At 42.4% G+C, this 15887-nt stretch overlaps 1 protein-coding gene across 8 annotated transcripts in view; it reads right to left on the minus strand.

Moving 5' to 3' along the window:
- Positions 1-15887, minus strand: part of CCDC88A (coiled-coil domain containing 88A) — a 196135-nt gene that overhangs the window by 53014 nt on the left and 127234 nt on the right. For all 8 annotated transcript variants that reach the window (XM_063443986.1, XM_063443988.1, XM_063443993.1 and 5 more), the window contains exons 13-15: positions 15422-15606; positions 4206-4343; positions 942-2012 (exon numbers count right to left, since the gene is read on the minus strand). In XM_063443986.1, the coding sequence (XP_063300056.1) occupies positions 942-2012; positions 4206-4343; positions 15422-15606 (1394 nt within the window). The remainder of the gene's footprint in view (positions 1-941; positions 2013-4205; positions 4344-15421; positions 15607-15887) is intronic.

Here is a 15887-nt window from a genome sequence, read left to right on the forward strand (position 1 = left end):
GTAGAATATCATAAAAAACACCCAACTTTGAAATGTGTTACACTAATAGTTTGCAAGAATTATAAATGTTACCAGTTATGAATTGTAAGTCAAAACTGTTAGAAAACAGTAGGATTCCTGGCACAATAACAACTACAGCAATTGCGCCTTTGCACCTCATTTTACACATTTGAAGCTCTAAATTAGGGATTTTTTTTTTGATTTTGGCACAAAAAAGGACAAATTAAAGCAAACAATAAGAGAGAACTGGGAATACGTATGTAGTGTCCCCCAGATTTAGGACATTTATTTTGAGAAAGTCTTTATGTCTTTATATTTCCTCTCAGAAAATATAATGTCACAGCTTTAAGGAAGACTTTACTTTAACCTCTTAAGGAGGAAATCTATGAAAACACAAAAATGTGTTACTTAAAAAAGCCCACCCAGCAAGGAATGTCAGGCTCTTAACAGAAAATAACTTATGTTAATGGAACACTCAAAAGTACCATAACCACTACGGTGCCTTGACTACCCAGGTCGGCGACCCCCTCCCTCCCCCCAATTGAATGGTTTGACTTCTTACAAGCGGTTAGTGAGAGCTCAGCATCAGCTAAGCCCTGTACAGCCAAGCTTAGTTCAATGAGCAGAGCTTACGACTTTCACTGAGCTGAGCTGAGGTGGAGACAGGAAGCAGTGCCCGGTGGACCCCAGAGAAGAAGTTAAGCCCTTCTAAAATGATTTGACGTGGTGTAGTGGTTATGGTGCTGCTGTGATCCCATACTGCAGTAGAACATTACAAGTCACAGAAAGATCTTTGGAGACCAGATTGTAATAATGGGAAGACATCTTGAGTAGATGTTAAACAAGGCTTGTATGAAGGAAACCATTTACCACACATTTTGACTGTATATAAAAAAAATAAAAAATAGAAAGCATCAAACCTCCATTTTATTTTAGCTTACCTCTCTTAAGGTGACTAGGGTTTTCTTATCGATCGTAGCTCTTTTTACAAGTTCCTTGTTTTCCTTCTCTAGCTCCTTCAGCCTTGCACACGAATCTTTGAAGGTGACCGCTTCCTTAGAAAGCAACTTGTTTTCTCTCTCCAAGTTCGATATTTGGGCATTGTTGTCTTCCAGGGTTGTGTCTTTAACTTCTGCTTGTTGACGCAGTCTCTTGTTCTCTTTTTCCAACTGCTTTTTATCGCGTTCTAATTGGCAAGTCTCCTGCTCCAGAAGTTTGGTCTCTTTCTCCAGCTGCTCCAGCCGCTTACTCGAGATCTTTAACTGCTCCAGATTCTTTTGCAAGGTCTGATTTTCCGATTCTAGTTCTTGCAGTTCATTTTCCAGCTGTTGAATCTTTTTATTGCTGTTTTCCAGTGCCTTCTGCAGCCTTTGGTTTTCGGTGTCCAGCCCTTGGTAACTAACTTCTAAACGCTCGGTTTTCTTGCAAGATGCTTTCATGAGGTCCATCGATTTCCTTAACTGCTCCTTCTCATTTTCCAGCTCTTTGTTTTCCAGTTGTAATTGAGCTACTTTGATATTTGTGCTCTTCAGAGATTCTACAGCTCTCCGTAAATCTAAATTTTCTTCTTCAAGTTGACCGTTTTCTTTCTCCAGTGACTCCATCTGATACTTAAGATTCTTTAAACTATCCAAAGTCTTTTTTAGCTTTCGGTTTTCAACTTCTAAGGTTACGTTTTCGTGCTCCAAAGACTCTGTCTTTTCACAGATTATATTTAAGCTGGTTATCTTTTTTTGCAAATGTTCGTTTTCTTTTTGTACTCTGTGCAAGTCCTTTTCCAGTTCCTCCGCTTTCTCACCTCTCTCTTTGAAATGTTCCAGATCCTTCTTGATTTGCTTCTTTTCAAATTCTATCTTGTTTAATTTGCCACTTGTCTCTTTAATGGTTTCGTGCAGAATTTTATTTTCCTTTTCAATATCCTTGACCCTCGCCTCTGCCCCAATTTGGGAACGCTGTCTCAAGGAAGCGATGGTTTGATTCAAATGCTCGTTCTCTTGCTCTAGGCCTTTGATCTGCATGGCAGTACCAGAAAATAGATTAACATTTTTGTATATGAAATTGCTTCAAATTTAAGGACATACACATACCGATCAGCCCAAGATTAGTGGGAATTATGCTTCTAGAGGTGAAATATTGATTAAAAAAAATCCAAACATTAATTAAATCTATAAAAACAAACAAAAACCCATGTAGTAAAAATGATACAGAATTGTGAAGCTTGTATTAGGAAAAAAATAATGCTGTCAGGGTTCTAAAGACATTTAAAAAGCAAAGTAGAAATGATCCTAAAGCACACACGTTCGTCGCATCCAAATTATGTAGGATTGAGACAATTTACCATTCCGGAGGTCTCAAATTCCATGTAGCAGTGTACGAACTACAGAAACCAACAGAAGTAGGCACAAAATACGGAATCATAGGGGAGCACAAAAACTTTACAACACATTGTATTATGTGTCTACTTCATAAATACTAATAAAGCTTGAATTTTTATCATGTGAATCGTGGCGTTCTCTTGGTTCCCGTATGTTCATACATGACACTTAGAAAGCAGTCAATCTAGAGTCTTGAATAACTGCTAAATGGCATTATATTCCCAATTCACGGTTCACCTTTATGTAACACACACACGTTAATAAATGTAACTTATTGCTTGAATCAAGCCCAAGGTGGAGTTCTTTTTCTGCTTCACTGTGAATGATCGTCTAGTTTATTCACACTAGTAATAGTCCTAGACCAGTGGTTCCAAAATCAGTCCTCGTACCACCTCCCCCCTCACCAGTCCAGGATTTAGAGATTGCCCAGTTGTGTCTAAGGTGTTTTTAGAAGAAGAAGTTAAAAAAAAAAAAAAAAAAAGAACCTTAGAAACAAGTGGTCCCGGACTGGTGGGAGTGAGCACTGGATTGGCAACCACTACTCGTCTAGACAATTAGAACTTTTGGGCACAATAAAGGTACAAACATTGTGTGGAATAGGGACACTTGTCACCCTTATACCTAGAGGTTAATGGGATGCATATAGCCTACAGTTTAATGGGGCTTCAGCACTCATGTGAAGTTTATCATCCCTATAAAATCATACCCAAACCTAGGGAATAGGGATTAGAATTTTAATAGCAAGATAAAAACTTTGTAGAAGCTCTGCTGCCCATCCAGATTTACTTCATCACTGGTTTTGGAGGACATTAAATCTCATTAAATACTCCTCCATTGATGTGAATCTACATCTAATTACATGAATTAGCAGAGGTTGACTGACAGGGAGGGAAGAGAGTGAATTACTGCCAGTTTGATGCACGCCATTTTCCATCAAGAAAATGCGAACAGTATGCATCTGCTCTCATCTACATATGGCATATCAGAGGAACAGCTCTGTGAAATGTAAGAAAGCGACCGAAAAAGGATGAAAGATAGAGGACGTGCATAAACCACCGAGGTGAACGGACCATGAAATATCAGATCATCAGAGACCAGCAATTAAACTCTTAACCATTTACGTACATGAGATTAGAAAAGTAATGCTTTATGACATTAAGGACCCTAAAAAAAATAAAAAATAAAGCAATAAATAAAAAGCACAAACAGCTTTCAAATTATTGTGCGTTCTCTAGCATTATATAGTCAGAAACGTGTCTAACACTTGGTAAAATGTGCATGCGGTGGGGGTGATGGGGTCATACCTTTTATTAATAGGATTTTTATTTTTTTATTAGCATTATTAAAACAGCATTACATTCTGCAGAGCTTTACAATGATAAAAAGGGGACATTTGAGAGGTGAAGAAAGCCCTGCTTAGAAAACACAAGAGAATTTGAGGTAGGTGGATATGTATTGTTAGGGGTTTTGCCCAGGGACACTTACTGGTGAGCTGGTGTGATGGGGATTTGTGTTTCCCAGTTCTAAGGCCGTGACCATCTCTGCTTGCTTTTTTTTTTTTTTTATAAACTAGTTTGCCAATTCATGGCAATAAATTTGGTGTACGGTAAGTGTTTACGCTTAGGGAGCAAAAATCCCACAAAGAGGCATACTGCCAAACCTAGAGACCCTTTAAATATATATATATATATATATATATGAGACCCTTTAACTATATATATATATATATATATATATATATATATATATACACACATTTTTTTTTTTTAACTTAGACAGTTTTGGGTTGCAATTGGCAAATCATTACATAACATGAAGGCACTTGGTCACCTGTCTCTCAGAGTTCTCACGAAGCATCTCTATGGTTTTTTCTAGCTGTGATTTTTCTTTCATGAGGTCATCACTCAGATTGTGGCTGCTCTGAATGCTTTGCCTCTCGTGACATAATTCAGCCTCTAGTTTTTCAAGCTAAAAACAGAAAATCAAGAGCAAAACACACAACAAAAACCATCAGAAGTCTAAACAGTACCAGAACAGTTTGTCCTTGCAGAAAGTTAAGATATGTTACTTTCCTGGACCTTGCGACAGAAATGGAATCCAACGCATTTATTATATTTCAGAAAAAGTTTGCTATTCGTGATGTGTCGCCTTCCAATTCCCTATCACAACATGTGCTTGACTTCAATGTAAAGGAGAGGAAGGGGTGCAAATTGACAAGACAGCTAACAAAGTACTGATGGGGTTACGTTGTAACAAAACAATAAAAACATCCACGGAAACTTTGCCCTTTAAGAATAAACACTTGATTGGAATAATAATAATAATAATAATAATAATAATAAATTCTCCATCTCACCTATAGCTTGGCTGCTGGCTGTTTTAGCCAATATTATTTCTATTTGGATCTCAGTTCACTACTGTTAAGATTTTAGTGAAAAAACACCCCAGTACGCAATAAAACTAAACTGAGATTTATTTTCTTTGATTAGAGCACCAAAGATGCTGAAAAAGCTACGTAGACAGTGCTATATGATCATCATACATCATCAGTATTTGGTGTTGTGATGTAATTCCAGTAAAATACAAGTTTAGCAGGCTAAGATTGCCACAAGGCATATGTATGTATATGTGTTTGTAGTATCAGTTAGTTAATAACACGTAGCTAAGATACTGTCATCACTGTACTGACCAGGTGCAGGAATGTAAGAACTGGAATTACGCGTCCCTCTCCTTTGTATCAGATGAGCCACGTGGTTAGACCGGATGGATGAGTTTAGACTCTATTCATTAAATAGGTTAAGGGTATGTGTGGGTGTAGTTAATTGTGGGAGGAGCTACAGTGCTATATAAGGAATGTACTCTATGTATTCAGGACTCAGACTTTGCTGTATTTTGGTGACGCTAGTCCCTCTGAGTCCCGATCGGTGATCCAATAAAGAATCTCTTCCTTCCTGAAGAAACCTGTGTCCATCTCTCTGTGCTTGGCTTCCGTCAGTTTCTCCGGTATCATTTGGTGCATTGGCCGGGAAGCTCATCGTTCAACGGTAGCTGAGAGGCAGAGGCGTGAGACGGTCTATCTTTGCCCACGTTCTCTACGGCTGCACCCCTGAACTTCTGCGTGGACCTCCCTTCGTCTCGGCGCCACTGGTCTGTTGTCCAGGAGATCATCGGCCTCTACGTGAGAAGTGCTGGGGTGTCCCCGTCGATGAGTGTGAACTCAGGTTCAGGAACGAGGAGGTAAGATAACTGCTGTTTTAGACGGCAGGACCCGCTAGGGGTATACCGATTGTGCGGTAGGCCCAAAGGGGTTTTTGAATCTGTATCTGCCCCCTCTGTCGGAGGGAAGGAGCGAAGGCGCACCGCTCGATCGAACGCTCTTTAGTCAGACCGTTTGATTTGGTTAGTCAGGCGGGGTCCTGGTGTAAGATAGCCCTAGCCGGACACCGGTGTCTTGTCTAGACTAGCGTTCTAGGGTGTATATTACGTTCGCTAGGTCGGAGGGACCGGGAGACTAAGCGGCGCCTGTGTAAATTCGGTTCGCTAGTTCTCATCCTATCTGGGCTAAGTGGGAAGGCGTGTAAATTTGGAACCCACTAGACTTTTGATAGTACGACTAAGAGGCGCCTGTGTAAATTCGGATCTCTAGCTCGTTGTATAGTGCGACTAAGAGGCGCCTGTGTAAATTCGGTTCTCTAGCTCGCTATGTATATGTGGTGATTGGGCAGTGTGGCTAACCAAAACGGGTGTATATAGTTTTAGGTAGTCCATTCAAGGTACTGGCCAATAGTTTAGTTGGGAATTGTAAATGTGTTAACGATTGTTTTAGTAAAGTGTATATCTTGTTAGATAGCGCGAGCTCAGCCGTCTAGCGAGAGTGTTAATAGTGTGTTGCTGTATTATAGTGCACGGTACCATAACCCTGTATATTTACTGACATTATATAATAAGTACTAATCATTGTCGTCCATTGCATGTTTAACACCATAACCACTAATAATTGTATTGTGACCTTAACTTGTGCTTTGACCTATGCTAACCGTACTGTAACCGCTATTTGTAAAAGACGATGTTACTGGGGTGTGTTATAGACGGGTAATTCGTATATAGAGAATTATAGCGTGGGTGACTGTGTAGTTACGCCAAAGGGCATAATATTGATTATATAGTGACTGGTGTAGCAGCTGTGTGTGTACGGGAATTCCCTGAGTGTTTATTGTTATTGTGTACGTTTCACTTGGTAACCGTACCACGTGGTGCTGTTGCCAGAGGAAACGGGTGTGACTGTTGAATAGTACGCGTGTATAGTAATCGTTGTCGACGACGTTCCACTGTTAAATATGGGTGCGTCGCAGTCAACGATTCCGGATCCCTTAGGATGTATGGTTAAGAATTTTAAAAAGGGATTCAAAGTTTGTGATTTTGGGGTTAAGATGTCCCCTGTACGTTTGGTCACTTTGTGCACTAGGGAGTGGCCTACTTTGGTTGCGGCATGGCCGCCACGTGGCAGTTTGGATCCAACTCTGGTACAGCGCTTACACGTGGCTGTATCGGGTAGGCCTGAACTTTACGGCCAGTTTCCTTATATTGACTGTTGGAGACAGGCCGTAAATGACTCGCCAAAATGGCTCCAGACATGCCACGAGGAGCAGTGTCGCCTCATGGTAGCTAGGACTTGTTCGTCCACTAGGGCTGGTGTTAGGCCCATTTTGGACACGCCCCCTGAGTCCGAGATCCCTTTGCCGCCCCCTTACTTTCCGGTAAGAGGAAGTGACGCAAATACAGGAAGTCCTGTAACCCTTCCCTCATTACCCTCATCCACTTCCGCTTCCTCCTCCAGTACAGGATCCACCCCCCCTCGTACTAAATCTCCCCTTCCGGAACCAGAACCCACCTCCATTAGAAACGAATATCCTGATTTGGCGCCACTTCAGACTTCCGGTCAAGCTTCATCTAGCTCGGCCCGAAGTGTTCTATTTACCACCTTTTCCCAAAACCAACCTCCCACATCCCCATACCCTATCTCTCCCCGACCGGAACCCATGACTGACGCCCCTCCACGTAGCCCCATACAGACCCGACAGTTGACCGGTGCCCAACAATTGAGACACTATCAGATGCCTCTTCGTCTGAATCCCGGGTCAGCCTATATTAATGCCGCAGGTCAAATGGCACAAGCTGACCCTGTCTTCGTATATGTTCCCTTCACTACAACCGATCTTTTAAACTGGAAGACCCACAATTCCTCGTATACTGAGAAACCACAAGCCATGACTGATCTGTTCACCTCAATAGTACAGACGCATAATCCGACATGGGCTGATTGCCAGCAGTTACTAATGACTTTATTTAACAATGAGGAAAGGACAAGAATAAATCAAGCAGCCATTAAAGCATTAGAAGATAGAGCCCGTGCTTTGAACCAAGCTAATCCAGCAGCATGGGCCGCAACACATTATCCCAACACTGATCCCGATTGGAACGTAAATGGTGCTGATATGGTTCAACTCAGAGCCTATAGAGACGCTATAATTGCTGGCATGAAAGCCGGAGGAAAGAAAGCCATTAACATGTCGAAGACAGTTGAGGTGATCCAGAAAAGCGATGAAGCGCCCAGTGTCTTTTATGACCGATTATTGGAGGCGTACCGCTTGTACACCCCCTTTAATCCGGAAGACGCAGACAATTCCCGAATGGTGAACTCCGCCTTTGTCAGCCAAGCTTACGGAGATATTAAGCGCAAGCTACAAAAGTTAGAAGGGTTTGCAGGTATGTCAATCACCCAACTAATGGAGGTAGCTAATAAGGTGTATATGAATAGGGAAACAGAAAGCAAGAAAGAGGAAGAGCGCAAGATGCGTAAAAAGGCTGATATGCTAGCGGTAGCAATCGCAGGCGTAGATAAACGGGGCCCAGATAGAGGCAATAATAGATGGAGTAGGGAGCCTTTGAGTAGGGATCAGTGCGCGTATTGCAAGGAAGAAGGGCATTGGAGGAACGAATGTCCGCAAAGAGAGCAGTACGAGAGGGTCCTACCCAGGGCAGGCTACGGAAACTTTAGAGGCAGAGCGAGAGGTAGAGGAGGCCCCGGAGGGAGTAATGGTTATAGAGGGAGTAATGGGAACAGAGGAAGTGTTAGGGAAGATAGGTATATTCCAGCAGCGCAAAGGTCCCGCGATAGAGAAGGTAGGGACTTTGTAGGATTGGCTGACACTGTCATGGAGGACTATTGATACCGACCGGGCTCCATCCCCCTTGGTCGAGCGGAGCCTATGGTCGATGTATCAATAGGGGGGAAAAGGAGTGCGTTCATGATCGACACTGGTGCTGAACATTCAGTGGTGACTAATCTAGTTGCTCCTCCATCTGGAAGGACTATTACTGTGATAGGAGCAACTGGAAGAAGTGCTGAAAGACCGGTTCTTAAAAGTCGACTCTGTACATTGGGAGGCCACGTAGTAAAACACCAATTCCTTTATATGCCTGAATGTCCAGTCCAATTGCTGGGACGTGATATGCTATCCAAATTACAAGCGCAGATTACGTTCCTACCAGATGGAACAACATCTTTAAAGTTTAATGGACCTTCAGGTATTATGACTTTATCCGTACCAAAGGAAGAAGAGTGGCGACTTTATACAGTGTTGACTAGCCAAAACCCTAGGAGTGATGAGACATTGTTTAACATACCAGGAGTTTGGGCAGAGAACAACCCACCAGGACTGGCCCGCAATATTCCACCTATAAAAATTGAACTGAAACATGGGGTTTATCCAGTGAGCCTAAGACAATATCACATTCCACAGAAGGCTAAGAAGAACATCCAATCCTATCTGGATAAGTTCATACGGTATGGTATCCTAAAATTCTGTACTTCCCCCTGGAACACCCCATTGCTGCCTGTTCAAAAGCCCGGCACAGATGAGTATCGACCTGTGCAGGACTTAAGAGCAGTCAATGATGCGGTTGTTAGTATACATCCAGTTGTACCCAATCCATATAACCTGCTTGCTTTAATTCCGGGCGGGGCTACTTACTTCACAGTTTTAGACCTCAAAGATGCCTTCTTTTGCCTCCGAATTGCCGCAGAAAGTCAATGTATTTTTGCTTTCCAATGGGAGAACGCTGTAACGGGCTCAAAACGCCAAATGACTTGGACAAGACTGCCCCAAGGGTTTAAAAATTCACCTACCCTATTTGGTTCAGCCCTAAGTCAAGATCTATTGGATTTCGAGTCCATCCCAGGAGAGTGTGTATTGTTACAATATGTAGATGACTTGTTGATAGCAGCAGTTACAAAAGAAATCTGTCAGCAAGCAACGCACGATCTACTACATATTCTCTGGAAGGCAGGATACAAGGTGTCCAGGAAGAAGGCTCAGTTGTGTTTGCCAACTGTCAAGTATCTGGGATTCCATATCTCTGAAGGTCAAAGGATTATGGGGCCAGAGAGAAAAGAAGCTGTCTGCCAAATACCAATACCCAAGAATAGAAGACAAGTGCGAGAATTCTTGGGGGCAGCAGGCTTCTGTAGGATATGGATTCCCAGCTATGCGATACTAGCAAAACCTCTGTACGCAGCTATCAAAGGTACAGAGCACGACCCCTTCTTATGGACCCAAGAACAGCAAACGGCATTTGAAGATGTGAAGAAGGCTTTGATGAGTGCCCCAGCATTAGGTCTACCTGATCACACACGACCATTCTACTTATATGTACACGAGCAAAGAAGAATGGCTGTGGGAGTATTGACACAGTACTTGGGATCATGGCAAAGACCTGTTGCCTACATGTCTAAGCAACTGGATGCAGTGGCCAGCGGACTTCCACCTTGTCTAAGAGCCGTAGCTGCAGCCGCCCTGCTAGTAGCTGAAGCCGATAAACTCACTCTGGGTCAAGAACTTTATGTACGAGTCCCACATGCAGTACAGACGTTGTTGGATTACAAAGGAAATCATTGGTTTAGTAACAGCCGTATGACCAAGTATCAAGCAATGTTGTGTGAAAACCCAAGAGTGCATTTAGAGACTGTAAACACCTTAAATCCAGCTACCCTTTTGCCACAACCTACTGAAAGTCAACATGATTGTTTGGAAGTAATGGATGAAGTATTTTCAAGTAGACCAGATCTTCGTGATTTTCCCATCCAGAACCCCGATGTTCAATATTACACCGACGGCAGTAGTTATGTGAAAGAAGGGATCCGCTATGCAGGATATGCAGTGACAACAATAGACAAGGTGATAGAAGCTCGGCCACTGGCGAAAGGAACATCAGCACAAAAGGCAGAATTAATAGCACTAACACGAGCGTTACAATTGGCTGAAGGTTTAAGAGTAAATATCTATACGGACTCTAAGTATGCGTTTTTAACCACTCATGCCCACGGAGCTTTGTATAAAGAAAGAGGACTACTGAATTCAGAAGGCAAAGAAATCAAGTACGCAGCTGAAATCCTACAACTATTGGAAGCAGTGTGGGAGCCGAAAGAAGTCGGTATCATACATTGTCGAGCGCATCTGAGAGGAGATGGTGATGTAACCAAGGGAAATCGGATGGCAGATAGTGCAGCTAAGCGTGCTGCTGAATCAGGAAGACAGGAGTATGTGGGGCATATAGCTGCTCTTATACCAACTCCACTGTCCCAATGGACTCCAGTTTATACAGCTCAAGAAGAGGAGTGGTTAAAGACTGAACCGGGAAAGTATTTGGAGAACAAGTGGTATCAGCTAGAAGATGGAAGAATAGTCATACCAGCATCACTAGCGGTAGAAATTGTCCAAAATTATCACAACGGGACACATTCTGGGAGAGACAGTACTGAAGAATCTCTCAGGAAACATTTCTACATACCAAGATTGTCCAACTTGACTCAGGCCATTGTACGCAGATGTGTAACGTGTGCTAAGAATAATGCAAGACAAGGACCAGTAAAGCCACCAGGAGTTCAGTTTATGGGGGGACTCCCCATGTCCGATCTACAAATAGACTTTACAGTGATGCCTAAATCGGGTGGACATCGTTACCTGCTGGTAATTGTGTGCACCTATTCAGGCTGGGTAGAAGCATGTCCTACTCGTACAGAGAAAGCAGGAGAAGTTGTGAGATTCCTGCTACGAGAAATAATACCCCGATATGGACTACCCTGTTCTATAGGATCGGACAATGGTCCAGCTTTTGTTCATCAGTGCCTACAACAACTGACTCATATGCTTGGTATAAAGTGGAGGCTTCATACTGCATATAGACCCCAGAGTTCTGGTAAGGTAGAGAGAATGAATAGAACTATAAAGAACCAGTTGGCTAAAATGTGTCAGGAAACCCAACTTAAGTGGAACGTTCTCTTACCTATAGCCTTATTGCGAATCCGCAGTACCCCTACCAGAAGGATGGGCCTCTCTCCTTTTGAAATCATGTATGGGCGACCACCTCCCGTACTTGGTAACTTAAGGGGGGACTTGAGTCAGTTGGGAGAAGGAATTACTCGGCAGCAGGTTGTAGAGTTGGGTAAGACTATGGAGGAGGTACAGAAATGGGTACAAGATAGATTACCTGTGAATATTTATCCCCCTGTTCATAGTTATCATCCAGGAGATCAAGTGTGGATTAAAGAGTGGAATAATGTACCGTTAGGGCCCAAGTGGAGAGGTCCTTATGTTGTTCTTTTGTCTACCCCTACAGCGATAAAAGTAGCAGAAGTGACTCCGTGGATACATCACTCCAGGGTTAAACCAGCAGCAGTCGATTCTTGGCAAGTTACAGCAGATCCAGAGAATCCCTGCAAGATCCGGTTGAAACGCACTACTCAGTCGGAGTAACGAGGAATTATTGTGGATTACAAATTTTATTGTTACAGGTGTGAGTGAGAAGGCCATAATAAAGCCTGTCCGCTTACCATCACATAGTGTATAAGCCAGGAAAGTCTCGAAGGGACACCTGTGAAGACGAGCAGAACTCCATTCCCTGCAGCCCTCACATCCTGGAAGCTGAGGTTCCATCGCACGGACGAAGACTGAGGATGACGGCGAAAGATGTGCTTTTGATTGTGTTTATTTATATGTGTTTTTATATTCAGGAAGGTAGAGGTACCGACACTCCTAGCTGTGAGGTATGCATTAAGACTACGAGAACAGGTAACCATATTTCCCAAACCCTAATTTGGCATTCACAATACGAATGTAAAGGAGATGTATCGAGATGTAAATACTTAAATATAGATTATAGTGTGTGCCATTTAAGAGTAGGAGAACCTAAGTGCTTCAGTCCGGAGTATCAGCCTCGTACAATTTGGTTGACTCTCAGGAATGGAGATCCTCAGGGGACCCTAATTAATAAGACGGTGTTAGAATCCGTACATTCTTCGGGTGTTCTGCTATTTGATGCGTGTAAAGCGATATCGAGTGGTAGAAAGCCGTGGAATGTATGTGGGGATCTTAGATGGGAGAGGACGTATGGGTCTAACGATAAATATATTTGTCTCAGTAGCAAAAATAAATATGTAAGTCCTAGATGCCCAAATAGAGATTATAACTTTTGCCCATATTGGTCTTGTGTGGGGTGGGCAACTTGGGGACAGACAGTAGACAAAGACATGATAGTGACTAAGTTGCCTACCAATCCATACTGTAAGTCTATGGAATGCAACCCAGTCCATATACTTATTAATAACCCCGACAAGTTCCTAGATAAGTATGGAAATTTATTTGGGTTTCAAATATACGGGACGGGTTTAGACCCTGGGACAATATTATTTATAGGGATAGAGACTGATACGGTATCCTCCCAGACTCATCAAGTATACCATTCCTTTTACGAAGAGATGAGTATAGATAATAAGATCCCCCATAATGCTAAAAACCTGTTCATCGATTTAGCTGAAAGTATTGCCGGTAGTCTTAATGTTACCAACTGCTATGTGTGTGGAGGTACTAACATGGGAGACCAATGGCCTTAGGAAGCAAAGGAGGTAATGTCCGGTTCTGAGGCAGTTCAACAATTAATATCTTCACAAGCCGATTATCAGATGAGTGTTAGAGGTAAATCTGAGTGGAGATTAAAGACCTCCATCATAGGTTATGTTTGCATAGCAAGGAAAGGAATAATGTATAATACTTCTGTAGGAGAATTAACTTGTCTAGGGCAAAAAGCTTATGATGATGATACTAAAAATACAACTTGGTGGTCGGCTTCAAATGTCTCAGAACCATCTAACCCGTTTGCTAGATATGCCAATTTAAAGGATGTGTGGTTTGATCTATCCATCACATCTACTTGGAGAGCCCCAGCAAATTTGTACTGGATCTGTGGTAAGAAAGCCTATTCGGAGCTGCCACAGGACTGGGAAGGGGCATGTGTGTTGGGTATGCTCAAACCATCCTTCTTCTTGTTACCGATTGAAACAGGTGAGACTTTAGGTGTTAAAGTGTATGATGTGAATCATAGGAAGAAAAGGGGACCCATAGAGATAGGCACCTGGGAAGATAATGAATGGCCTCCCCAGCGTATCATAGATTACTATGGGCCAGCCACGTGGGCTGAGGATGGTACCTTTGGTTATAGAACCCCTATTTATATGCTCAACCGTATTATAAGGTTACAGGCGGTGGTTGAGATTATCACTAATGAAACATCACAAGCGCTCAATCTTCTAGCGAAGCATAACACCAGGATGAGGACAGCAGTGTACCAAAATAGATTAGCCTTGGATTACCTTTTGGCAGTAGAGGGAGGTGTATGTGGGAAGTTTAACCTAAGTAATTGCTGTCTTCAAATAGATGACGAAGGGCAAGCAATAGCTGAGCTTACTAGCCATATGGTTAAACTAGCGCATGTGCCTACTCAGGTATGGAAAGGGTACAATCCAAGTAGTTGGTTTGGTAGCTGGTATGAGTGGTTTGGAGGGCTTAAGGCAGTGGTAGGTGGAGTCCTACTGATTTTACTGTTGTGTCTACTCCTACCGTGTCTTATACCCTTAGTAGTTAGGTCTGTGCAAAGCCTGATAGGAAGTATAGCAGAGAGGAAGGCTGCTGCACAGATAATGGCGATATATAAGTATAAGGCTCTAGATCAGGGAGAACCAATGCAAGAAGATGAATGTTGAAGATTCACATCATAAGATAAGTCTGGTCTGGTTCATGGTAACCTGAGGTATATGCAAACCAAGGTTAAGTGATGCCTCAAGTAATTGTGAAATATCAGAGGCATCAAAGGGGGGAATGTGATGTAATTCCAGTAAAATACAAGTTTAGCAGGCTAAGATTGCCACAAGGCATATGTATGTATATGTGTTTGTAGTATCAGTTAGTTAATAACACGTAGCTAAGATACTGTCATCACTGTACTGACCAGGTGCAGGAATGTAAGAACTGGAATTACGCGTCCCTCTCCTTTGTATCAGATGAGCCACGTGGTTAGACCGGATGGATGAGTTTAGACTCTATTCATTAAATAGGTTAAGGGTATGTGTGGGTGTAGTTAATTGTGGGAGGAGCTACAGTGCTATATAAGGAATGTACTCTATGTATTCAGGACTCAGACTTTGCTGTATTTTGGTGACGCTAGTCCCTCTGAGTCCCGATCGGTGATCCAATAAAGAATCTCTTCCTTCCTGAAGAAACCTGTGTCCATCTCTCTGTGCTTGGCTTCCGTCAGTTTCTCCGGTATCAGTGTGACGCAAAATGTCAGAAAAATTGACTTGTTCCAATGCATTATATAAGCATTACACACAAATATCACAACTAGGCTTGTGATACTTGGTTTATAAAACAGCGTTAAAAAGCCCCATAAAAAAAACAAACAAACATACAAAAGACAACCAGTTAACAGCTTTACAGCAGGATTCACCACTTAAAACAAAAATTTTAATACTGTCCAAGAACTTGGCAAACGGGTATCTCTGCCACATCCAGCACGAGGAAGTATTACATAGGTCAAAACATACGTGGATAAATGGCTGATTTTGTGTCCCCCTGAGAGCTCTATGCAGTCTTCATCTGGCCGAGAAACGTTTTAAATAAGCCTGTTAATTTCGTACATTCTGCACCAATTACCTTTTTGTTCAGTCTTTGGTTTTCTTTCTCCATTTTCAGGATCTTTGCATTCGTGCCTTCTGTGGAACCCACTGTGCTTCTGAGTTCTTCCAGAGTACTCAGCAGAGTTTGGTTCTCCATCTCCAGCTTCAGAAGTCTGCTTGACGTGAGCTCATTCACCTCGTGTCCAAGGGATTTCTGTGGAGCTGCAGAACATAGAACATTCACAATCAACATTTCTACCATGTGTCAACAGCAAAACAGAAATGTAAAACATCCTAAAAACAACAACACACAACCCAAAATAAAACAGTTGACAGACCAATAATAAATGTTTTAATACCATACCAACCATTAAGACTAGAACAGGGTGTAGGCAAGGTCTTAAACCCCTTCTATCATACATCAGAAACGTTCGATGCCAGATTGAAGAGTAGAGAATGCTTTAAGTTGCTAAACAGACTTTCTAACTATAAATTGGGAGACA

This window comes from Pelobates fuscus, chromosome 2 (assembly GCF_036172605.1).
Source record: "Pelobates fuscus isolate aPelFus1 chromosome 2, aPelFus1.pri, whole genome shotgun sequence".
Classification (NCBI taxonomy): Eukaryota; Metazoa; Chordata; class Amphibia; order Anura; family Pelobatidae; genus Pelobates; species Pelobates fuscus.